This window comes from Lycorma delicatula, chromosome 12 (genome assembly GCF_047948215.1).
Source record: "Lycorma delicatula isolate Av1 chromosome 12, ASM4794821v1, whole genome shotgun sequence".
Taxonomy (NCBI): Eukaryota; Metazoa; Arthropoda; class Insecta; order Hemiptera; family Fulgoridae; genus Lycorma; species Lycorma delicatula.
In genome coordinates, this window is record NC_134466.1 from 19,463,143 (window position 1) to 19,489,354 (window position 26,212).

The 26,212-nt window shown below is 33.8% G+C and overlaps 1 protein-coding gene across 1 annotated transcript; it reads left to right on the forward strand.

The window, feature by feature from the left end:
- The first annotated feature begins 224 nt into the window (after positions 1 to 224).
- Positions 225 to 22,122, forward strand: LOC142333366 (uncharacterized). The gene is made up of 6 exons (XM_075380388.1): positions 225 to 283; positions 827 to 976; positions 2,446 to 2,598; positions 4,091 to 4,243; positions 8,592 to 8,741; positions 18,717 to 22,122. Exons 2-6 carry the CDS (start codon positions 830 to 832, stop codon positions 20,949 to 20,951), a joined length of 2,838 nt encoding a protein of 945 aa, XP_075236503.1. The 5' UTR covers positions 225 to 283; positions 827 to 829; the 3' UTR covers positions 20,952 to 22,122.
- The last annotated feature ends 4,090 nt before the right edge of the window (positions 22,123 to 26,212 follow it).

A 26,212-nucleotide genomic window follows, 5' to 3' on the forward strand; every position in this document is an offset into this window, starting at 1 on the left:
TTTCGACCAACGAGTAATTTATAATTCTATGTAAAAGCAGTTCATTAGATTGAATTTTTTATGTTGTAAATAATATTATAAGAATGTTAAGTAGTTGACAACTACTAATTTTCAAAAATTGGTCGTTTAATACATATTTGCATGTTGTTAAATAAATCGATTAATTTTAATAATCGAATAGTACGACTAATTTTAGTCGAACTATTCCCATGGTTGTATGTTACCGTGTAAGATTATGATTAAAGTTTTTACAGAGTGAAAAAAGTTATATTATTTACGTGTCGTAAGTATATTTATATAAATAAAATTCAAAAATATATAATACAAATAATAACGTAGTAATAATAATAGAAACCTAAAAATAAATATATAGTAATAGGACTAATATTAGTATTGCTTATCCCGCGATTGTTTGCTAGTGGTTAAGATTATGCCTACAGATTTACCAGAGTGAAAGAAGTATTTATTATTTACGTGTTCTAAGCATATTAATGTAACAAAAAATAATAATATAGTAATTTCTATAGTAAATCATTTCTATACGTAACCGACTCAGGTTGGTGCTTTGGAACACTGATCAATAAATTGTCATGAAATATCTTTGATATAATAGTTAGCTCCAAGCTTTCCACTTCATCAGATGTTACATTTCAGTAATTTATCATTAACCACACTATTTAACTATTATTAAATAAATATTACTATTATTTAATATTAGTATAATATTATTATTATTATTATTATTGAAACCACGTGGTTTCATTAACCACGTTATTTTAAGTTCCAGTATTATAATAAAATATTATCAAATATTTTTTTTTTGCAGACTATGGATGCACAAACTTGTAATTCATTTTTGGAAGAAGATCCATTTTCCTTGCCTGTTAAAACAGAAAATGTGCATGAAACAGAGCAGACAGAATATTTGTTTGTACCTCCTGCCAAGACAGATGATGAAGAAACAATATTTAAACAAGTAAGCAATTTTCTATTTTATGTTGATGTAAATTATAAATATAAGACCTAGTTATTGTAAGAATTCTCAATTTTTTATTCATCAGGATATATTTATTTACTGTTTATGGCCCTCATATGGTTTAGCATTCATGTCTGATATGAGATATTTTGATTTATAAGATTAAAAAAAGTTATTAACGAAGTGTAGGGAGATAAATAGCTATGATAAACAGATTGTTCTTAACATGTTAAGGTAGATAAACATTTTGATGACAGTACATAACAAAGAAAGTACAGTGAGCCTCATGTTGTAAACAAATCTGTCTAAACATTATTCTTTCTAGACCCAGATTCAATGTTTTTTACAAAAACTGTACAAAACTATCCTTGGTTTGGTGAAACATGTTCAGTTACAAGAAGGTTTATTATACTTTTTGATAATCTTCATTTTAGGTCCTGCATAATTATTTTCAAACAAGACTGATTATTTATATATGTTTCCAGCAGTGACATTATTTTATACAAAACCATTTAGATTGCACTTAGGTGCAAACATTTTTCTATTGGTTGATAGCTAAATGCCAATACCTACAATATACGTGTGTTCCAGTGCTATCAAGTCTGATTATATAATGAAAGATGCCAGTTGCAAACTTCGAGGGCAGCTCAGTAAGTAGCTTACATTATTTAATTAAAAAAAATAGTTATCTAGTTGAAAGGGACAATCTTAAAATTGTTCTATATAGTCACCATTTAAATTGCACTTATCATAACAATGCATGAGCTTTCCAAATCCTTCTTTGTAGAAATCTGCTGCCTTAGATTTTTGGCACTTATCTTGCCCAAAAGTTATGATAAGCAAGCTTTCCTGATACAATTAATTGCAGTAGACTTTTGTGAAAATTGAGGTAAATAAAGGGACAGTTCTGTAATCGTAATGCAGCGATTTTCACAAATTTTATCGTAGATTACCATTGTCAGTTCATCAGTCACAAGGCTGAAACCACTGAGGTCCTCATCATGAATATTGGTGCGGCCATTTTTAAACTGAATGCACCACTGCCTCATTCCACCATCACTCATTATTCCATCTCTGTACACCTCATAAAGTTGCAGATTAATTTCAACTGGTTTGAGGTTTTTTGCCAGTAAAAACCTAATCACTGAACACACCTCACAACTTGCAGGATTTTCTGCTGAAGCGCACTTTTCAATAATTCACAACAAATACAGTAGGAAAGTCATAGTCCACAAGGCTATGACAACTTGGTGCGTACTAAGTGTAGGAAGGTTTTGACACCAATGGCAGCTCTATCCCCATCATCTCCATGCTAGACACAAACGTAAGTTACTTTTTGGACCGCTCTCATTGTTACCTCCAAGCTCTTGACTTCGTCAGATGTTACATTTCAGTAATATTTCATTAACCGCACTTATTTTACGTTCCACTATTATAATAAAATATTATTACTTTATATTTTTTTGCAGAGTATGGATGCACAAACTGGTAATTCAGTTTTGGAAGAAGTTCCGTTTTCCTTGCCTATTAAAATAGAAAACATACATGAAACAGAGCAAAAAGAATATTTGTTTGTAACTCTTTCCAAGACAAATGATGATGGACAGACAGTATTTAAACAAGTAAGTTATTTTGTATTTTTTGTTGGTTTAAGTTATAAATATAAGACCTAGTTATTATATGAATTCTCAACTTTTTATTCATCATGATTCATTTATTTACTATTTACGGCACCCATATCTTTAGTAATTGTGTCAGACACAAGATATTTCGATTTATAGTATATAAAACAGTTATTAATGGAGAATAGGGAGAGAAATAGTTATGATAAACAGATTGCCCCTAACACTTTATGGTAGATAAACATTTTGATTACAGTATGTAACAATGGAAATACAGTGTGCTGATGTCTCATGGGATAAACAAAGCTGCCTAAATGTTATTTATTCTATACCCAGATCCAACATTGTTTACGAAAAGAGTACAAAACTATCCTTGCTTTTGTGGAGTATGTTCAGTTACTAAATGGTTTATTATAGTTTTGGATAATCCTCCTTCTAGGTCTCTGTATTTTTTTTTTCAAACCACGTTGATATGTTTCCAGCAGTGGCATTGTCTTATACAAAACCATTTAGATTGTGTTTAGGTGGAAACATTTTTTTTGTTGATCGATTTATAAATGCCAATGCCTATAATATCTTTGTATTCCATTGTTATCAAGTCTGATCATATACTGAATGATGCCACTTGCAAACCACGAGGGCAGTTCAGGAAGTAGCTTATGTTCTTTAATAAAATACCAACCAAATGAAAAAAAAGAAATGTTATGTATTTGAAAGGGACAACCTATCAATTTTTCTACATAGTCGCCATTTAAATTGAGGCTTTTATCATAACAATGCATGAGCTTTCCAAATCCTTCTTTGTAGAAATCTGCTGCCTTAGATTTTTGGCACTTATCTTGCCCAAAAGTTATGATAAGCAAGCTTTCCTGATACAATTAATTGCAGTAGACTTTTGTGAAAATTGAGGTAAATAAAGGGACAGTTCTGTAATCGTAATGCAGCGATTTTCACAAATTTTATCGTTGATTACCATTGTCAGTTCTTCAGTCACAAGGCTCGGCTGACCACTGAGGTCCTCATCATGAATATTGGTGCGGCCATTTTCAAAGTGAATGCACCACTGCCTCTCATTCCACCATCACTCATTATTCCATCTCTGTACACCTCAAAGTTGCCGATAAATTTCAACTGGTTTGAGGTTTTTTGCCAGTAAAAACCTAATCACTGAACACACCTCACAACTTGCAGGATTTTCTGCTGAAGCGCACTTTTCAATAATTCACAACAAATACAGTAGGAAAGTCATAGTCCACAAGGCTATGACAACTTGGTGCGTACTAAGTGTAGAAAGGTTTTGACACCAATGGCAGCTCTATCCCCATCATCTCCATGCTAGACACAAACGTAAGTTACTTTTTGGACCGCTCTCATTGTTACCTCCAAGCTCTTGACTTCGTCAGATGTTACATTTCAGTAATATTTCATTAACCACACTTATTTTAAGTTCCACTATTATAATAAAATATTATTACTTTATATTTTTTTGCAGAGTATGGATGCACAAACTGGTAATTCAGTTTTGGAAGAAGTTCCGTTTTCCTTGCCTATTAAAATAGAAAACACGTATGAAACAGAGCAAAAAGAATATTTGTTTGTAACTCTTTCCAAGACAAATGATGATGGACAGACAGTATTTAAACAAGTAAGCTATTTTCTCTTTTATGTTGGCTTAAGTTATAAATATAAGACCTAGTTATTGTATGAATTCTCATTTTTTTATTCTTCAGGATACATTTATTTACTGTTTATGGCCCTCATATCGTTTAGCATTCGTGTCTGATATGTGGTAGTTTTATTTATAGTGAAATAAACAGTTATTAATGGAGTGTAATGAGGTAAATAGCTATGATGAACAGATTGTTCCTTACACTTTATGATACATAACCATTTTTCCAACAATACACAATACAGAAAATACAGTGAGTTTGATGCCTGATTGTATAAACAAAACTGCCTAAACATTATCCATTTTATTCCCGGATTCAACATTGTTTACCAAGATAGTAATACAGTACAAAGTTATCCTTTCTTTTGTGAAGCATGTTCAGTTACAATAAGGTTTATTATAGTTTTCGATAATCTTCATTCTTGGTCACTGCATTTTTGTTTACAAAAAAAGATTTGTATGTTTCTTTATGTTTCCAGCAGTGACATTGTCTTATACAAAACGATTTAGATTGTGCTTAGGCACAAACCTTTTTCTATTGATCGAATAATAAATGCCAATGCCTACAACTTATTTGTGTTCTGATGTTATCATGTGTGATTGTATACTGAAAGATGCCAGTTGCAAACTGCAAGGGCAGTTCAGGAAGTAGCTTACATTTCTAAGTAAAAAAACCCAACCAAATAAAAAAAAGAAATGTTATCTATTTGAAAGGGACAATCTAACTATTTTTCTACGTAGTCGCCATTTAAATTGAGGCTTTTATCATAACGATGTATGAACTTTCCAAATCCTTCTCTGTAGAAATCTGCTGCCTTAGATTTTTGGCATCCATCTTGCCCAAAACATATGATAAGCAAGCTTTCTCAATATAATTTCATGCAGTAGACTTTTGTGAAATTTGGAGTAAATAAAGGGACAGTTCTGTAATCGTAATGCGGCGACTTTCATTAATTTTATTGGTGATTACCTTTGTCAGTTCATCAGTCACAAGGCTCGGCCAACCACTGAGGTCCTTATCATGAATATTGGTGCGATCATTTTTTAATGCACCACTGCCTCACTCCATCATCCCTCATTCCATTTCTGTACATCTCACAAAGTCATAATTTTTAATTGGTTTGAGGTTTTCTGCTAGTTAAAACCTAATCACTTAATGCACCTCACAACTTGCAGGATTTTCTACTGAAGCGCTTATTTCAATAATACACAACGAACAAAGTAAGAAAAATCATAGTCCACAAGTTTTCAACACCTTGATGCGTACTAAGTGTAGAAATGTTCTGACGCCAAGAAGACGGCTCTTTCCCTAACATCTCCTTGATAGGCTCAAATGTAAGTTATTTTCTGGATCACCATTGTAATAATGAATGGAGGCCCTTTTAAACTTATGAGACTTTTCCCTTCCTTTATTCTGGAAATAGTACAGACTTTTTCCCCTTGAATAATTGTATAGAAGTTAATAGGTTGAGAGTTAAGTTAAGAGTAGCAGATAATTCAGTAGAAGGAAATTCTTATATACTGTTAAGTGCCGGTAGACCAAAAAGTGAATACAATTTAGTGGTAATCATTTTTCATTATACGTCTACATTGTTGAACTACTTTTAACATGCAATAAAGGATGAGTTATATCTATTTTCTTGATAATTTATTTGAATTTTCAAATTAATTTTTAGTAACTAATTTACTTAAGATCTTTATAAAAGCATTCACTTGCTACATTGTTCAAATAGAATGTATAGAAAATTTCAAGCATTATATTTGATAAGTCTTTTTTGATTTATTCTCTAACCAGTACAATAATGTAATTAACACATTAGGTGTCGCAAGGAACTCATTGATTCTTCACACGACTGTTCAGTACAGGCCTTCAGGATCCATGGTGGTTGCTAACTCAGCCTTATTCATTGCTTTTACATATATTGTGGACTGTGATGTATGATTATGAACACCCCTGTCAACAGTAGGAATACTAATATATACTCCTTTCACGTGCTGTCATCTTTTGACACCCTCAGTAACCAATATATGAAATCTATTCTGTTAGATGGTGTTTGTTAGTGATTAAGATTATGTTTACAGTTTTTACAGAGTGAGATAAGTGTGCATTATTTCCATGTTTTAAGTATATTAATATATTTAAAAATAATAATATAGTAATTTCTAAAATAACCCATTTAATCATTAATCATATTTGAGGAGCTAGGAGCTAAGTAAACGTTATGTATTTTTTTATGAAATAATGGAATCTCATCTGCTACAGAGTCAGACTCGCCCTGTTAGCAAACAGGAAATTGTTCATGAACAACAGACAGAAATTCAGAATGATTCTATAAGCGAAATACGGGGGATATTCAATAATTAAAGAGATAAATTGATGTCGAAGTGAAACAGTTTGTAGGAGGAGTTTTGTATTTTCATGACTTTAGGTTCGCATCACTGGGATGATCTGAGAACAGGTGATGGATAAAAATCTTTTTGTTTATAACCTCAAAGTTGCAGTTAACAATGTAGTCCCCACTTAAAGTTTCCACATTAGTTAAAGAATGTTCAGTGATCTGTTTCTTGAATAATTTTACAGTATGGTGAAAGTTGTATGAACCGCAGATATTTTTGTAAGTGGGTAGAACGGTTAAAAAATGGTCGAACCTCAATGACTGAAGAGCAATGTCCTGGCCGGCATGTTGAATTGTCAATTCCTTCACTTGAAACCTGCATTGATGACATTTTTCGTGAAGACTGACATATTACAGTTGAACAAATAGAAAAAAAGTTACAGTAAGTGTTGGCACAGTTCATAATGCTTTCAGTAACAAGCTCATGTACAGAAAAACAAGTGCAAGGTGGGTTCTGAAGGAGTTAACGCAACAAGGAAACAAGACTCAAAGTGTGTGCTGATTTGAAAAAAAACATTATGAAAGGGAAGGTGATCCTTTTCTAAACAAGATTTTAACGTGTAATGAAACTTGGGTTCACTATTTTGTACCAGAGTCTAAAAAACAAAGCATGGAATGAAGGCATACCAGCTCACCTGTCCGAAAGAAATTCAGAATGCAAGCATCAGTGGGAAAAGTCATATTGACCGTCCTTTGGGATGCGCAAGCCATCTTTTGTGATTATTTGGAAAATAAGCGTACAATAAACAGTACAATACTCAGACATGCTGATGAAAAATGTAAAGCCAACAATGAGAGAAAACATCACGGATCTCAAAGAAAAGGCGGATATTGGTACACGACAATGCTCGCCGTCACACCGCATAGCTGACCCAAGAAACCATTGGAAAGATGGGTTGTGAAATACTACCACATGCTCCCTATTGTTTTGTATCGCTCTCCATAGATTTATCAATGTCTCACAATATCTTTCTGAGTTAATTGTGTTGCTATGTTCAAGGAAATCAATGAAAGCACTCCCTCAGCAGCCCAAAACATAGTTGCCGTAATCTTTATGGCTGACAATGGTTGAAAACATTTTACTGGATTTCTGGGAGAACCAGTGTGCCTCCATTCTATGGGCTGTCATTTTGTTTCACAGTTGACATGCTTTACCCAGGTCTCATTTTCTGTTATGTCACGATCAAGCAGTGCATTACCATCCTCGTTGTAGGCTTCGAGGTAATTCAGCGATGCAGCAAGAAGCTATTTTTTTTTGGTCTTTCAAGATTTTTGGCACCCGTCTTGCACATAACTTGTGATAGCTAAGCTTCCCTGTTACAATTTCTTGCAGTAAACTTCGTGAAATTTGGGGGAAAATGAGCAATAGTTTCGTAATCATAAAATAGTGATTTTTATGAGTTTTATCGTTGATTTTAATTGTCATTTCTTCAGTCAAAAGGCTAAGCCGACCACTGCGGTCCTTATCATGAACATTGGTGTGACCATTTATAAACTGAATGCACCACTGCCTCACTCCAATGTTACTGATTATTCCATCTCCATACAGCTTACAAAGTTGCTGATGAATTTCAATTGCTTTGAGGTTTTTTGCCAGTAAAATCCTGATAACTGAACGCAACTCGCAGGATTTTCTATTGAAAAGTACATTTCAATCGTTCACAATAAAAAAAGTAGAAAAATCACAGTTCACACGCTACGACATCTTGATGTGTTCTGAGTATAAAAACATTTTGGCCCAGGATGGTCTATCCCCATCAATCTCCATGCTAGGTACAAATGTAAGTTACTTTTTGAACTGCTCTCATAGTTAGCTCCAAGCTCTTGACTTTATCAGATGTTACCTTTCAGTAATATTTAATTAACCACACTTATTTTAAGTCCCACTATTATAAAAAAATATTATTATTATTTTATATTTTTTGCAGAATACTGATGCACAGACCGGTAATTCATTTTTAGAAGAAGATCCATTATCCTTGCCCGTTAAGAAAGAAAACATGGATGAAACAGAGCAAAAAGACAATTTGTTTGTACCTCTTGCAAAGACAGATGATGAGCAGACAATATTTAAACATGTAAGCTATTTTCTATTTTCTCTTTGTTTATGTTATAATTATAAGATCTAGTTATTGTAAGAATTCTCAATTTTTATATTCATCAGGATACTTTTATGTAGTGTTTATGGCCCACATATCATGTGGCATTCTTGTCTGACATGAGATATTTTATTTATAATATAAAAAATATATTATATGGAGTATAGGGAGGTAAATAGCTATGATGAACAGATTGCCCCTAACACTTTATGGTAGATAAACATTTTTTACAACAGTACAAAACAAAGAAAATACAGTGAGATGATGCCTCATGGTATAAACAAAGCTGCCTAAACATTATTAATTTTATACCCAGATTCAAAATTGTTTAAATTGTACAAAGATAGTAAAACAGCATAAAGCTATCCTTGCTTTTGTGAAACATGTTCAGTTACAAGAAGGTTTGTTATAGTTTTCGATAATCTTCATTTTTTTATATATAAGATTGGTCTGTTCTTTATGTTTCTATCAGTGACATTGCGTTATACAAAACTATGTAGATTGTGCTTAGGTGAAAATATTTTTATGTTGATCGATTATTAAATGCCAATGCCTGCAATATATTTGTGTTTTGGTGCTATCAAATGTCATTATATACATAAAGATGCCAGTTGCATACTATTATGGAAGCACTCATACAGATGAGTTATTTGTGTGGAAATCAATTTATTTTATAACTAAGAAATATAGATGTTTTTGGGCTCTTGGATTCTGTATAGCATTGCAATAAATGAATGAATGCAGGCCATGTTTATGAGGCTTTTTCACTGCTTTCAGTCTGATAACAGTACAGACTTTCTCCCCTTGAATAATAGTTTTAATAGGTTGATAGATACAATAACATAAAAGAAGAGTAGAAGGAAATTCTTAAGTTCAGATAGACCGGATAATGAATACAATTCTGTGGTATTCATTTTTTAATTGATGTCCACAATGTTGAACTATTTTTTACATGCCATAAAGGATGTGTTATATAAAATCTTTTTTCTCTATAATTTATTTGAAGTTTCAAGTTAATTTTTTTTTCTACAGTCATTTGACTTGTTTGTTGCAGCTCTCCAATATTCCCTGTGTAGTACCAGTTGTTTCATTTTGGTATACTCCTTACATCGCACTTCCCTAACAACTTGGTTTTGATATTCCAACTGTTGCTTCCTGCACAATTTTTCCCATGTACCTGACCCTCCAATATCAAAGCTAATATTCCAGGATGCTGTAATATGTGGTCTGTAAGTCTGTCACTATCCAACCATTTGATTTTTATCATGCTATAGCACCACATTTCAAAAGCTTCTAATCTTTTCTCCTCAAGTACTTTGTTGTCCAAGTTTCACTTGCATGTAAAGTTATGCTCCAAGCATATACTTTCAGAAATGATTTCCTGATGTTTAAATTAATTTTTGATGTAAGCAAATTATATTTTTGACTGAAAGCTCGTTTGGCTTGTGCTATTTGTCAGTTATCACTGCTGCTTCATCCATCTTTTAGTAATTCTACTTCCCAAATAACAGAAGTCTTTTACCTCCATAATCTTTTCATATTTTTATACTCAGTGGTCCATTTACATTATTTAGACTATATTCCATTACTTTTGTTTTGTTCTTGCTTATTTTCATGCGGTAGTTCTTGCGAAGGACTTCATTCATGCCATTCATTGCCTGTAATAAATCATTCTTACTCTCTGCTAGAATTACTATATCATCAGCAGATCGTAACATCTTTATCTTTTCACCTTGTACTGTTACTCCGGATCTAAATTGTTCTTTAACATCATTAACTGCTAGTTCTATGTACTGACTAAAAAGTAACGGGGATAGGGAACATCCTTGTCAGACTCCCTTTTTTATTACGGTTTTTTTCTTATGTTCTTCAATTATTACTGTTGCTGTTTCGTTCCTGTAAATGTTAGCAATTAATCTTGTATCTCTGTATTTGAACCCTAATTTATTTAAATGCTGAACATTTTATTCCAGTGTACGTTATCGAATGCCTTTTCCAGGTATATAAATTCCAAGTATGTTGGTTTGTTTTTCTTTAATCTTCCTTCTACTATTAATCTGAGCTCTAAAATTGTTTCCCTTGTCCCTATACTTTACCTGAAACCAAATTGATCCTTTTCTAATACTTTTTCTATTCTTCTCTCAATTCTTCTATACAGAATTCTAGTTAAGATTTTTGATGCATGAGTATTTAAGCTAATTGCTCTGTATAATTCACATTTATCTGCTCCTGGTTTCTTAGGTATCATGACTATAACACTCTTTTGAAGTCTGACGGAACTTCCCGTTTTTTGTAAATATTACACACCAGCTTGTATAATCTATCCATTTCTTCCTCACCTGCACGTGCAGTAATTCTGCAGGTATTCAGTTTATTCCAGGAGCCTTTCTGTCATTCAGATCTTTTAATGCTCTCTTAAATTCAGATCTCAGTATTGCTTATCCCCTTTCATCCTCTTCGACTTTATCTTCTTCTATAACACCATTTTTGAATTTATTTCTTCTGTATTACTCTTCAATATATTCCACTCGCCTATCAACTTTTCCTTTCATACTATAAATCGGTATACCATGTTTGTTTAACACATTATTAGATTTTAATTTATGTACCCAAAAATTTCTTGTTCATTACGAAAACCATTCCTGCCTGCACATTAATTGAAGCTCAGTTGATTATTGTGAAATCTCTAACCAAATGTAGTTTTCCTGTTCTATAGAATTACTATATCAGAAAATTGTAGCATCATTATCTTTTCACCTTGCACTGTTACTCCAGATCTAAATTGTTCTTTAACATCAATAACTGCTAGTTCTATGTAAAAATTAAAAAGTAATGGATAGGGAACATCCTTGTCCGACTCTTGTTTTTATTACTGCTTCTTTCTTATGACTAATCTTTGACTAATAATATTGCAGTTTGGTTTTCCTGTGTAAATGTTATCAAATATTCCATTCTTCTATTACTAAACTTGAATCCTAAATGTTTTAAAATGCTGATCATTTTATTTCAGTCTAAGTTATCAAATTGCTATTGCTTTCTCACCTGCACTGGGCAGTAATTCTGCAGGTATTCCGGCTATCCCAGGAGCCTTTCTTCCATTCATATCTTTTAATGCTCTCTTAAATTCAGATCTCCCCTTTCATCCTCTTTGACTTCCTCTTCTTCCTCATTATCACCATTTTCTAATTCATTTCCTCCGTTTAACTCTTCAATATATTCCACCCACCTATTGACTTTTCCTTTCGCATTATAAATCAGTGTATCATCTTTGTTTAACAAATTATTAGATTTTAATTTATGTACCATAAAATTTTCCTTAACTTTTCTGTATGCTCCATCTATTTTACCACAATTATCATTTCTCTTTCCATTTCTGAACATTTCTCTTTAATCCAGTCTTCTTTCGCTAGTTTGCACTTCCTGTTAATAGTATTCCTTAATTGTCGATAGTTCCATTTACTTTCTTCATCACTAGCATTTATATATTTTCTACGTCATCCATTGGCCGCAATACATTCTCTGATATCCAAGGTTTTCTACTAGTTCTCTTTGTTCCACCTACGTTCACTTCTGCTGATTTACGAATTTCCTTTTTACCATTCTCCCATTCTTCGTCTACATTTTCTATTTTATGTTTTTTACTCAGATCTCTTGCCACAAATTTTCACCTCAAATTCCACCAATTCATCTGACACTTTTTCTTCACGTTTTTAAACCCCAACCACATTTCATGTTACTAAATTATGGTCGTTATCAATGTCTGCTCTAGGGTAAGCTTTGCAGTCGATGAGTTGATTTCTAAATCTTTGCTTAACCATGATATAATCTATCTGATACCTTGCAGTATCTGTTCGCTCGTGGAAACAGCCTGGTGGCTTTTTCCAAGAGTATATTCTTCTATTATAATTGTTAAACTGGGTGTTGGCAATTACTAAATTTTACTTCATGCAAAACTCAATAACTCAGACCCTTCTTTCATTCATTTTGCCCAGCTCATATCCACCGACAATATTAGGTCAATCAAATTAAATTTTAAGACTTGTATAAACATGTAAAGATATGGTAAGACATGTAAAAAATAGGAAAACCTGTAGAAATGAATGAATGATGAACTACTTTTCCATCTTCTTGTTTTTCAAAATGGCATTCAAAGTTGGAGAAAAACAATTTTTTTTGTTTTAAAGAAAAACTAGACATTTTGCAAAAAAGAGTTTTTGGTTCACAGACTAGCTGAGGACACCAAGCCAAAGTCTATCGTCCCCCACAACACACATCAACGTGCCGAATATAATAAATATTTTACCGTGTTCAACATGAATTAGCTTACAGAGAAGAAAATGATTGCTGTGGAATAATTTTTATATTAAACTACAGGTATTTGAGTACAACGTGTGTATGTGTATCTGTACATACTACTGACTAAACCTCCACCCCTTGCTGCCCACCCCCTTCTGGTACCACTAACAAAGGATTTTATCAGGAGGGGGGATCACCCTCACACTCAGTCATACGGTACATCACACTGTGCCAACAGTCACTAACTTAACACAAACTGCACAGCACAACCATGCACACACTAATACACAGCTTACAAACATATACCATTAACTTACCAAAGCCTTCATCAGACCCAGAGGTGGAGTCCCCCCAACCTCATCACACCCAGGTGAACCCTACAAGCTCAGGAAGCTCCCTAGGCACTCAGCCAGGGGCCTGTCTGTCCCCGCGCCCTCCATCACCTCACTCTGCGTGTCTCATCCTAGCTATTCAAGTCCTTCATCACTGCTCTAGAGAAATTAGTAATTGCGTTCTAAACTTCCTCCGCGTTCAGTAGGAGGTCTTGCACCTCTCAGGTTCAAATATGTCTTCCCTTTCCATAGTAGTTAACTGATCTTTGTTCACCTCCGTGAATTTAAGGCACTCGAAGAAAACATGAAAGGGCGTTACCTCCTCCTGACACACAAGGCAGGTCTTTGTGTGGTCCAGGTCAAACCTATACAAGTAAGACCTGAACCCCCCCATGGCCTGCCAGAAACTGAGTTAAGCAGAAATCCAGTGAACCATGGGGTCCCACGGTACTTCACGTAACCGACAGCATCTGCCCATACCTTTGCACTGTACAGAAGCACAGAACAAATCCCGCTTGCTAAAATCTTTTTGTTATGTTTTCTAGGCCTTTCTTTTTCCTGTTTAGCCTCTGGTAACTACCATTTAGATAATATTTCATAGGATGAATGAGGATGATATGTATGAGTGTAAATGAAGTGTAGTCTTGTACATTCTTAGTTCGACCAATCCACAGATGTGTGGTTAATTGAAACCCAACCACCAAAGAACACCATGTGTTCATGTGTGCATGTGTTCCAAAATGTACCCGGGCAAAATCTATCCAGACGCCCAAGTACTCCAACGCCGGGCTAGATTCAACTTGCTGTCCTTCCAGTGTAAGGATCAATCTGAGCCTCTTGGCCACAGTTATAGCCACGACCTCTGTTTTCTCCGGGGCCATCCGCAATTCAACCCCGCTCTTCCAGTCTTTAATGATACCATATACGATGCTAACTTTTCCAGTCGCCTCTCTCTTCATAGCCGCATCAACCACAATCATGAGGTCATCAGCTAATGCCATAAGGGTGACCTGGCAGCATTGGGAGGTGGAATACCTTATCATATGCAACATTTCATTGGGTCGGTCCAAGTACCGAGCCCTGAGGGACCCGCCCCTTTTTAGAGCATCCTCTATTAGTTTCCCCTCCACCTCGTAGATCAGTCTGCAACCAGACAAATAAGACAGCATCGGCCTAATCAGATAATCTGGTACTGAGTTCTACCAAGGCACAGAGAATAGCAGCGTGTGTAATGCTATTAAAAGCATTCTGCACTTCGACAGTTACTAGAACACACAAATCCTTCTTGCAGTCTGTTCCCCACGACCTTGAATAATGCTGTTCGCCATCTGGCTAACAGCAGAGACAGCATCAAGGGGCGGACCTACGCCAGCAGAACACAAAGTGGCTTGCAGAGAGGCCGTCCACATCCTCCACAGCCCTGGCCAGTCTTCGCACCAGCATTCGCTCGAAATTATTAGGGAGTCTAGGCGCGCACGCATCGTTCTTCTCTTGTGCCGATGGCAGTTCTTCCTTTTGCGTCCAATTTCTTCCGTCCACCAATACACAGCTGCGTGGTCTCCACCCACGTACCTGCGGGGGAGTGACCCATTACAGGCGCTAGTGAGGGACTCAACAAGAGAGGCCATCTTCTCCTCGGCTTTCGGGAGTGAAACAACTCCCCAAAGATTAATCACCCCAGCAAACAAATGCCTCTGCATCCATATTTCTGGTACTCCACCTCATTGTCGCAGATCGTTGTACTCGTCACATATCAATCTCCGCAATCACCTTAATAACAGCCCATTGATCACTAGCCGTGAATCCTTCCATACCTTCCACTTCGAAACCCTGCTAGCCAGATCAGGGGTAGCGAATGTGAGGTCCACCATAGATCCTGTCTCTCCTCTCCTGAAGGTGTATGTGCCCCCGCAGTTAGACAAACTAACTTAAGCACCGCCACCGCGTCGTTCAGAGTGGTGCCATGGGTGTTGGTTTTCGTTGAAACCCAGGAGGCCTTTGGCCTCCTGGGTTTCAACGAAAACCCAGGTTTCAACGAAAACCCAGGTTTAGGCCTCCTGGGTTTCATAGAAACCCAGGAGGCCTTTGGCCTCCTGGGTTTCTATGGGATTCCTGGGATGAAACCCAGGAATCTTTTGATTCTTGCGGATACATGTACTAGGGCCTCTTCAAGGTCCCCTCCATCATCAGAATCAACACATGCAGTATGAAACATGTTGGAGACCAATGTTTCGTCTGTTTCTGTGTCTCCCAACAAGTCTTACCTCTAACATAGCCAGCACTACATTTCCAGCCCTAATGGGAGACTTACTAAGGAGCCAGGCCACCTGCAGGTGCCTGGTGGCCGGGGAATCCAATACCTTACTTTCTGCCAGAGCATTTATTTCGATAATTGCAACCATATTTAGGGCCCTGTGTCTCTGATCCAGAGTTCCTACCTTCCTGAAGGACTTCTTAGGCCAGTCCCTAATAAACTCAGTAACCTAGGGTGCAGGCACCCTGTTATCCAGTGCATCTATAGTCGGACACCAAGTAACAACAAGCTTTTGAGCGGTCGCATCCGATGTGATTCTCTTTGTAGTGTCAACAGAGATATCATTTGCCGTTTTTCTAAGATCTGACAACATTTAGACAAGTAAGATATTTTCATTTACTGTTTAATGGCGTAACTAATATGTGGCAATTCTTGTTTAACATTAGATACTTTGATTAAAAATAATGATGAAAACAGTATGTGGAGGATTGTAGCTGACATGATACTAGTCATAAGTCACTTTTGAAAAAGAATAAACATTTCGTGCCAGGTTTTATAAAAGGTTTTTGTTTCTTTCTTCGTAGTCCCAAAATATACTGTTGTTCATCACATAACAAACCTAGTGAAATGCGGCTGATAGATTCTTGCAAGTGAATTTATAATCTATTCACAGAAACCAGGTATATGATGAACATTGGTGTCCTCACAAAAAAGTACTTTGATGTATCTCTTATGGTGCTGTACATGTGTCAGTTATAACAAATTGTTTATCTTCTAACAGACAGTGTGTTGCATTATTGCTGTTGAAACATTGATGAAACACAGAAATAAATAAATGTAAGAAATATTATACTTCTTTATGCCAATCCTATTGGTCTTTGATAAGAGCCATGAGGCTACTTTTCCAGGATCTATACTTTATGTGTAGTTTGTAGTGTGAAATTTATGAGGTTTCTGAGGGTTCCTAAGAATTTTTAATGTGGTTTTATGCCATTTCTCTAAGGTTTTCATTACTGATTGATTAGAATCTTTTTTTCATGTACATTAAATTATAATCGGTAATTATAATAAGATGACTATTTAGTATCGTAATATAAGAATTGCATAATATAAATCTGAAAATTATTGGATTTTATTGAAATGTCGCTACTTTTAAGGAAAACAAAATTTGACTTTTTGAAGCTGTAGAGCGCATCAGCTTTCACAAAATAAGGGAAACTTCTTAGTTTCCTTTCACAGAAATTTTAATTCATATTTAAATGGCAGTTTCAATTAAATTTGTGCTTATAAATTGTTGGCAGTCCATAAATATTCTATAGAAACTGTTGAAACCATTCCTAGTATTGAATTGGACAATAACTTTTGAATCACTTTATATGGGATAAAACGGAGCTTCTTATAAATTGCCTTGTTGAAGTTGTTTTTTGTGTTGAGCTAACTTTTGCACAGGTTTGTTGAAACTACTTCATATAGTAGTTGATATGTTTTAGTTTTTTCAAATACTGATGGTCTATCACTTCACTCATATATCTTTATTGATCCAATCTTCCAAAAGTCTTCAATTAGTGTTCTTACACTACATCGATTAGGAACCGGTGTACCTGGAAGTCTAATAAAATACTATTCTTTTACTTTCTGATACTCTCCATGCTTATGAACACTGATTAAATGAGAAGTTTTCACTGTTCTGTGTGCACATGGAAAGACAGCCTCAGTCATTCAAAGACAATGAACAAACAGTGACAACAAAGAAGCTCATCTTCTTATGTTAAGACACATCTTGTCTCAACATCGTGATTGGCTCATGGAAGCTAACTGCACGTAATACAGGATTACCAACCTTTGTGAAAGCATTACTCATAGTGCATAGAATAAAATTCTTCAGCCTATAATCATGTTTATATAGGTGTGCAGTTACTTTTTGAATGCACTGGATTATGAACATCCTGTCAGAACTCATGCTTAGAATGATACATTTTCAGGTTAGATGGTAGCAATGAATTTACACTGACAAAATGTGATATTGCTAAATATTTTGTCTACAAAGATGCTAATAATGTCACCAAAATACTTGTGAAAGAAATGTCTGTGATTTTGTGTGAGCTATAGAGTAAGAAAAATTCTTCGTCCTTTAAAAATTTACTATAAAACATAATCATCAATTCAGTGATTGGTTTGCCCTATTAACCAATTTTAGGCAACTTAGCAGTGAAATTTATAGAATTTATTTATGCTTTCATCATTACTACAAATTTGGTTGATATTGACTGATGAAGAAAAATAACTAACTTCATAATCTAGTAATTTTCTCCAAATCATTTCTTATAAAATTTCCATATCAGGTGTTAAATACATGCTAAGTTGCTGCTGTTGTACATTTTATCACATTGTTTGGCCAAAACTGTACCGGAGTTTTTTTGCCAAACCCTGTCACAATGAACTGCAGCGTTGATGGAAACAAAAATCCACAGATGAGTCGAAATGATGTTCAGTAGGTAACACCAAATGTTTATTGTTAATCCTGCATGTTAATTAATTTTTTTATGCTTGAAACGATCTAAATCTTATTACTCATAGTAGTGTTCTCTTGAAATCAGAAAAACAGTTAAAAAGTTTTTAAATAAGACATCTAAAAGTAAAGTTTTTTTATTTTTAACAAACGCTCAGCAATTATCATAAGTATACTTTTCTATTCTGTCACGAAATTAAGTTAAAACCTGGAACCAAAATTTGTCAAAAAATAAATAATTTATAAATTATGCCTCAGCAGGTTATAAATTGCATTACATACTTCTGGTATGAATTTGAATATATGTGATTTAGAAACTAAACATTTAACTAAACATTAAACAGTTTACGGATTGTGTTACATTTTGTTAATTATTTTTTAACTGCATTTACTAAAGAAATTTTTATTTTTGCTTCGTATAAACAAACATATTGTGCTTGGTTAAATATGAAGATGAGATATTTATTATTAGAGTGTAAGTTGTCAATTTGTAGTTGTAATTGTTAAAATTAACTTAGTTTTCTGATTGATTTTTAAATTAAAAATTATTGTAATTTTTTTAGGATAATGAAAAAGCTATTGGTGATGTGGAGGAAAGAAGTACTGAAAGTATTTTACTGACATCAAAATGTGTGGTTTGCTATGAAATAAAAAAAAACTGTATATGTGATAATGTTGTTGGTGAAGAATATGGTAATTTAAACAGTTTTGCTTTTAAAGAAAAATGCTTGCAAATTACTAATAAAACAGATGAGGAAATGAACTTCATAACTTCTTATCTTCCTATTCATAGATGTACTTTTTGTCAGGAGTCTTTTACTCGAAGATGTACCTTAGATTCACATTTATCTATTCATGTTGTCAAAAAAAACCTAACATGTAATTTTTGTAAAAAAACTTTTATCAAAAGCAATAATTTAAAGACACACCTCTCTACTCACACTGGTGAGAATAAATTCACTTGTAACTTTTGTAAGAAAATATTTAGTCTAAAAGGTAATTTAAAAACACATCTCTCTATACATACTGCTGAGAAAAAATTCACCTGTAATTTTTGTAAAAAAGGTTTTACTCAAAGCAGTCATTTAAAAACACATCTCGCTATTCATACTGGTGAGAAGAAATTCACTTGTAATTTTTGTAAGAAACCATTTCGTCTAAAATGTAATTTAAATACACATCTCTCTATTCATACTGGTGAGAAAAAATTCACTTGTAATTCTTGCAAAAAAAACTTTAATCTAAGCAGTACGTTAAAAACACATCTCTCTATTCATACTGGTGAGAAAAAATTCACTTGTAATTTTTGTAAAAAAACATTTAATGACGGTGGTAATTTAAAAAGACATCTCTCTATTCATACTGGTGAGAAAAAATTCACTTGTAATTTTTGTAAAAAAACATTTAATCAAAGCGGTAATTTAACAACACATCTCTCTATTCATACTGGTGAGAAGAAATTCACCTGTAATTTTTGTAAGAAAACATTTCGTCTAAAATGTAGTTTAAATACACATCTCTCTATTCATACTGGTGAGAAAAAATTCACTTGTAATTTTTGTAAAAAAAGATTTAATGACGGTGGTAATTTAAAAAGACATCTCTCTATTCATACTGGTGAGAAAAAATTCACTTGTAATTTTTGTAAAAAAACATTTAATCAAAGCAGTAGTTTAAAATCACATCTCTCTATTCATACTGGTGAGAAAAAATTCACTTGTAATTTTTGTAAAAAAACCTTTAATCTAAGCAGTAGGTTAAAAACACATCTCTCTATTCATACTGGTGAGAAAAAATTCACTTGTAATTTTTGTAAAAACACATTTAATCAAAGCGGTCAGTTAAAAACACATCTCTCTATTCATACTGGTGAGAAAAAATTCACTTGTAATTTTTGTAAAAAAACATTTATTGACGGTGGTAATTTAAAAAGACATCTCTCTATTCATACTGGTGAGAAAAAATTCACTTGTAATTTTTGTAAAAAAAAATTTAATCAAAGCAGTAGTTTAAAATCACATCTCTCTATTCATACTGGTGAGAAAAAATTCACTTGTAATTTTTGTAAAAAAACCTTTAATCTAAGCAGTAGGTTAAAAACACATCTCTCTGTTCATACTGGTGAGAAAAAATTCACCTGTAATTTTTGTAATAAAACATTTAATGACGGTGGTAATTTAAAAAGACATCTCTCTATTCATACTGGTGAGAAAAAATTCACTTGTAATTTTTGTGAAAAAACTTTTAATGAAAGCAGTAGTTTAAAAACACATCTCTCTATTCATACTGGTGAGAAAAAATTCACTTGTAATTTTTGTAAAAAAACATTTAATCACGGTGGTAATTTAAAAAGACATCTCTCTATTCATACTGGTGAGAAAAAATTCAGTTGTAATTTTTGTGAAAAAACTTTTAATCAAAGCAGTAGTTTAAAAACACATCTCTCTATTCATACTGGTGAGAAAAAATTCACTTGTAATTTTTGTAAAAAAACATTTAATCGCGGTGTTAATTTAAAAAGACATCTCTCTATTCATACTGGTGAAAAAAAATTCACTTGTGATTTTTGTAAGAAAACATTTAATCAAAAGAGTAATTTAATAACACACCTCTCTATTCATACTGGTGAGAAGAAATTCACTTGTGAGTTTTGTAAGAAAACATTCAGTCAATTGAGTAATTTAAAAACACACCTCTCTATTCATACTGGTGAGAAAAAGTTCACTTGTAATTTTTGTAAGAAAACATTTAATCAAAGAAGTAATTTAAAAACACATCTCTCTATTCATACTGGTTAGAGAAATTTCACATGTAATTTTTATTGAAAAACCTTTACACAGAAGTCAAATTAGGTTGACAAAGTGGTATAAATTCTTTGTTTGTTATAAAGTCTTTGCAGTTTATTGTGAGTATTTTTTATTTATTTATTTTTTTCATTGTATACAGTATTCAAAACTAATTAGTTTATAAATAAGATTTTTTGGAATTATTTATATAATAGTATCCACTTACCAACAATCTTTTAATGTTATGTTCTAGCGCTTTTGGATATTAATCCATTCTTGGGAACACTGATGTCTAATGCATTATGTTTCCTTCACATACTATTAATATACTAAACGAATTTTGAATTTTTAAATTAAAAATTGTAAATATAACAATTGATTGTCAAAAGGTAAAAATAATATCAACATTATCTATCATGTCAGTATGAAAGTCTCAATTGTTATGTAACCAATAACAATTGAGTAACCAACCATCAGGACCCTCCATGCTGAATTAATTTATAAAATATTTCAAGTTTTATAATTAAAAATAAAAGAATAAAAAAGTAGAAAATCTTACCTTATGTCAGGAAAAAGAAAACTGACGACCAAAAACATTAAATTTTGATTTTCTGACATTCAATAAAAATTCAGGGTTTTCCGTGACAGTCTAAGATACACCTCACCTTATAAAGCACAAGGCTCGTTTTTCACTGTTTTGTACTAGTAAATTCTGACCAGCCACTTCCATCAACAAATTTACTTGTTTTTTGTATATATAATTTTGTAATAAAATCAGTGTTGTCCGTAACAGCAAAAAAAAATTACTCTGAATAACTTACACAGTAATATATATTATCATTACCAATAAAATAAATAATCGGAATATTTCGAGCACAACAATGACTAAATAATATGACGCACTCAAAATATTTCGAGCGCAGCAATGATTAAATGATACGAAGCACTCGAAATATTATGAGTGTAGCAATTAAAAGGTTAATGATATGTGAAGGATATAATTATAATGTATAACACATCAATGTTCCTAAGGATGGATTAATATCTGAAAGCGCTAGAACATAATATTAAAGATTGTTGATAAACGGATACTATTATATAAATAATTTATAAAAAACCAACGGGCCATGATTAGTAATAAAATTCATTTATATAATGTGTGTACAATTCTATCAATAAAGCTTTGTAATAACTTATGTATTACATGATTTTCTTTATTTCACGTTGTCTAAAAAGTATTAAGCCTTTGGAGGCCAAAATTGAAAATACATTTATTGTTATGGAAAAATAACATTTTGAGACCACATGCACAATTTTTTTTCAATAACCTTCTGCCATTTTTCCTTCACACCATGAACCTTACATTATAGAACTTCTGTGGTTTCATAAAATTATGATGCATGTTTTTCACAGGCCTTTTTTGAAGCTAATTGAAACCATTCGGAGAGTTGTTGCAGAGACTGAAACAAATGATATTCTGATGGTGCTAAGTCCATTCTATGTGGTGGATGCATCAAAACCTCCCAGTCAAGTTCCCTTAATGATATTTTTCTATTTCTTCAATCGAGCTTAAAAATCATAAAATGCAGGATAACGAATAACGTCAGCCGTTATCACTACCTTCTTTTAACAAGTTTCTTTATTTTTCTACGCTACTTCATCATCTTAATCTCTTCTAGGCCTTTACATAAAAGATAAGTTTTTTCTTAAGTGTTATAAGATAAGGAAAGGCTGTCTTCATTGTCCTGAATTGAATTGAATTATTAGTATATGGTTACTGGAATGAGATAGTTGGAGTCAGTCGTGAATTTAGCTACACGCATCCTCAAAACTAAAGATCGAGATACTAGAAGTGGGACGGCGTATGATAGATAGGGACTTCGAGGGGAGCTTTGATCAGGAGAAGGTGGATCGCCTTCTGCTGATCAAGATGAGTGCCCAACGTAGTCCCGGCTGGAGCCCTCTCTCACCGGAGGGCAGCGGTTACAGGCAAGGCAATGTAAAGACTAGAGTCCCGGCTGGAACTCTCTCACGGGGAGGCAACGGTTAGAGTATGGCGACTCAAATGACCGAGTCCCGGCCAACGAGGTGATCCTCCGTAGGGCACAGCATAGCCGGATCTGACGGGGTCATCGTGGGGGTTAGAGGGTATGGCACCCGCTGAAGATGCGAAATTTTTCGCTTTGCACAACAATTGCACTTGCCATGTTGCCAGAGTTTTTTTTTTTTTAAAGTAGTAGTATTACATGTTTTGTAAAAGCGATCAACATTTTTGTGCATTTTAAGTATAAATAAGTAAGATGCCTTGAGAAGATTCGTGTATTAAATGTGATAAATAATTTAACAAGTTACTACATAAATCTACTTTCGTGGTAGTAGAGTAATATTTTACACCCTTTATTATTAAGGACAAATTTTATTTTGTTTGCACCTCAAAAATGCAAATATCAAAATACAGACTACTCTTTAATAGTACTAATTCTAGTTTGATTATATCTCCTGTGTCCATTTTCTTTGATAACTTTATCTCGAAATTATATTTAGTAATTTAGCTGATTACTTAGTATCTAGAAGAAAAGCATATATTTGAAGCGGTCAGAAACGTTAATAAATAACGCATAATCTATATATATAAAAATGTGAAGTTCGTTTGTGTACGGCTTCAAAAACTCAAAATGTTCTGCACCGATTGAGCTCTAATTTTAGCACGATATAAACCTGCATCAAAGATTGTTTTTATCTATTTTTAATAAATCTATCTATCTATTTTTAATTTGTACATTTTTAATTTGAAAATGTAAACAAAGAAAAACGAATCAGATCAATGCAAGATGGTCGCTGTCAAACACAACGACCAAATTTCTTTGAATTATATTTAACATCTATCTTTTATTTAAAAAAAAAAAACACGATAAAAAATTTTTTTCGCACGATATATACCGCATCAAAGTTTGTTTTCATCTATTTTTAATTTCGAAATGTAAACAAAGGAAAACCAGTCAGATCAATGCAAGATGGCCGCTGTCAAACACAACCACCAATCAAAAAGAGCCCGTATGGCCGTTGCCAATGTAAATAAAATCACAACTGATTAAGTAAAAAATTTCTTTGAATTATATTTAACAGCTAAAACATATGAATTTTATTAAAAAACAAAAAAACACCAAAACAAAAAGAAAAGCCACCAAGGACAACCGCAGTTGGTGATTATATGAATGATTTATAACGTTTGAAAATGCCATGCCTGACCGGGATTCCAACTCGGAACCACCGGATTAAAGTCCGAGACGTTACCACTCGCGTCACGGAGGCCGGCAAACATATTCGTTAGTAGCCGAATAAAAACACGACTTACCAATATGGCGTTGTGTGTCAAACCAATTTTATACGGACTATAATTACTTTTAATACGCGAAGCCCTTTGCAATGATTAAAAATTAAATTAAACCTCTTCAAAAATTATTCCTTTTGAACTAAGCCACATTTTGATATCATCGTTTTACTATAACACGGCTGGAATTCTTTTCGTTTAATGATAAGAAGCGTTGTCGAAGACAATAACCGAATTCTCTTCCAAAGGACATAATACACCGCTAAACTATTTCTAAATAATTCAAATTCGTGTAATTTTTTTTACGAATTTATCGTTTAAATTCGCTAAAACGAATAAAACGTTTATCGCTAAACGAATTTAGCGTTTTTATGAAAATCTCACCTTTTTCTCAATTGACCTGCGGGGTTTTGTTTTCTTTGGAGACCGTAATTGATTAGTAGATTCATACTCAAGAATCACGTTGTACACTGAACCAGCACAACTTCTACTTACGTTAGCAGTTTATTAACATCTGAAATCAATGCCGTTTGATTATTCTGTAATTTGTAAGCATTACTCTGCTTTTGTAAGCATTTAAAATGATGTGTTTTTCGCACGACTTAAGGGCTTTTTTCGCAGCTCACAAATCTTTATATATAAAATTGTTAAGTTCGTTTGTGTTCGCTTCAAAAACTCAAAATGTTCTGCACCGTTTGAGCTCAAATTTCAGCACGATATATAACCCGCATCAAAGATTGTTTTTATCTATTTTCCGCATCAGTCACATACCCGCGACCGCGAGAAAACAGTTTTTTTAACGGTCAGTTATGTACCAGTGACCGTGCCATCTGCCGGAAGCGAGGGGAACACTCGCCATACTAGCTAACAACCGCAGTCACATGTGAAACAATACCTGTTCCCAATTACATTGTTTATTAACAAAAAAAAAACGTATCCACTTGCATCTGATTCAGATTATTTTACAATCTGAATTACATATTCACTTTAATCGAGGTACTTTTGTGTGATCGTGTCGTGATTGAGCTGCGCCTTTCACCAAGCTCTGAATTTATTAGAAAACGACCAACAGTGGGATATATGTATTAATGACGCGTGCAACAGTGCACATCCAAACCAAATTTGCGCATTATTCGCAATTATATTGACCGCTTGCTTCCTTCATCTCCCACAGAGTTACGGGAAAGATATCGATCGCATATGGCTGAGGATATTCTTGCATAGAGTACGCGTACAAAATACCAATATCACCATGGAATTTACAGAAGCCATTTACAACGAAGCATTGATAAATATTGAAGACAAGTGCTTAGCTATTGCAAATAAAGTTCTTAGTCAATCGGGAATGCCAGCACCCACCCGAGCTGCGATTGCTTTATTTGATGTGGATTTACGCCATGAACAGAGTTACAACATCGGTGATCTTCAGTCATATGTCCAATCAAACATTCCCAAATTAACGCGTGAGCAGAAAGGCATTTATGATCGCATAATGCAAATGACAAAGTTGGGGGGGGGGACCTTCTTGGATGCGCCAGGGAGGAATTGGAAAAACATTCCTTATTAGATTGATTCTAGCAACAGTTCGATCAAAAAATGACAATTATCCTGTTGCGGAATATTAATCAGCCAAAACTCTGCAACGGCACGCGACTTGCAGTTAAGAAATTGATGAATAACGTAGTGGAAGAAACGATTTTGACGGGGCCTTTCAAAGGTGAAGATGTCCTCATTCCTCGAATACCCATAATCCCGACCGATACACAATTTTAATTTAAAAGATTACAATTCCCAATTCGATTGGCATTTGCAATCACAATCAATAAAGCTCAAGGTCAATCTTTAGAGTTGTGTGGTTTAGATTTAGATGCGGATTGCTTCTCAAATGGGCAACTGTATGTTGCGTGTTCCCGAGTCGGCAAACCAAATAGCCTTTATATCT

Bases quoted from the DNA above. Each gene is read 5' to 3' on its own strand.
- LOC142333366 (XM_075380388.1), top strand. From the start codon at position 830: ATGGATGCACAAACTTGTAATTCATTTTTGGAAGAAGATCCATTTTCC. The intron at 2,599-4,090 runs GTAAGTTATTTT...ATTTTTTTGCAG, and splicing joins GACAGACAGTATTTAAACAA to AGTATGGATGCACAAACTGG. The intron at 4,244-8,591 runs GTAAGCTATTTT...TATTTTTTGCAG, and splicing joins GACAGACAGTATTTAAACAA to AATACTGATGCACAGACCGG.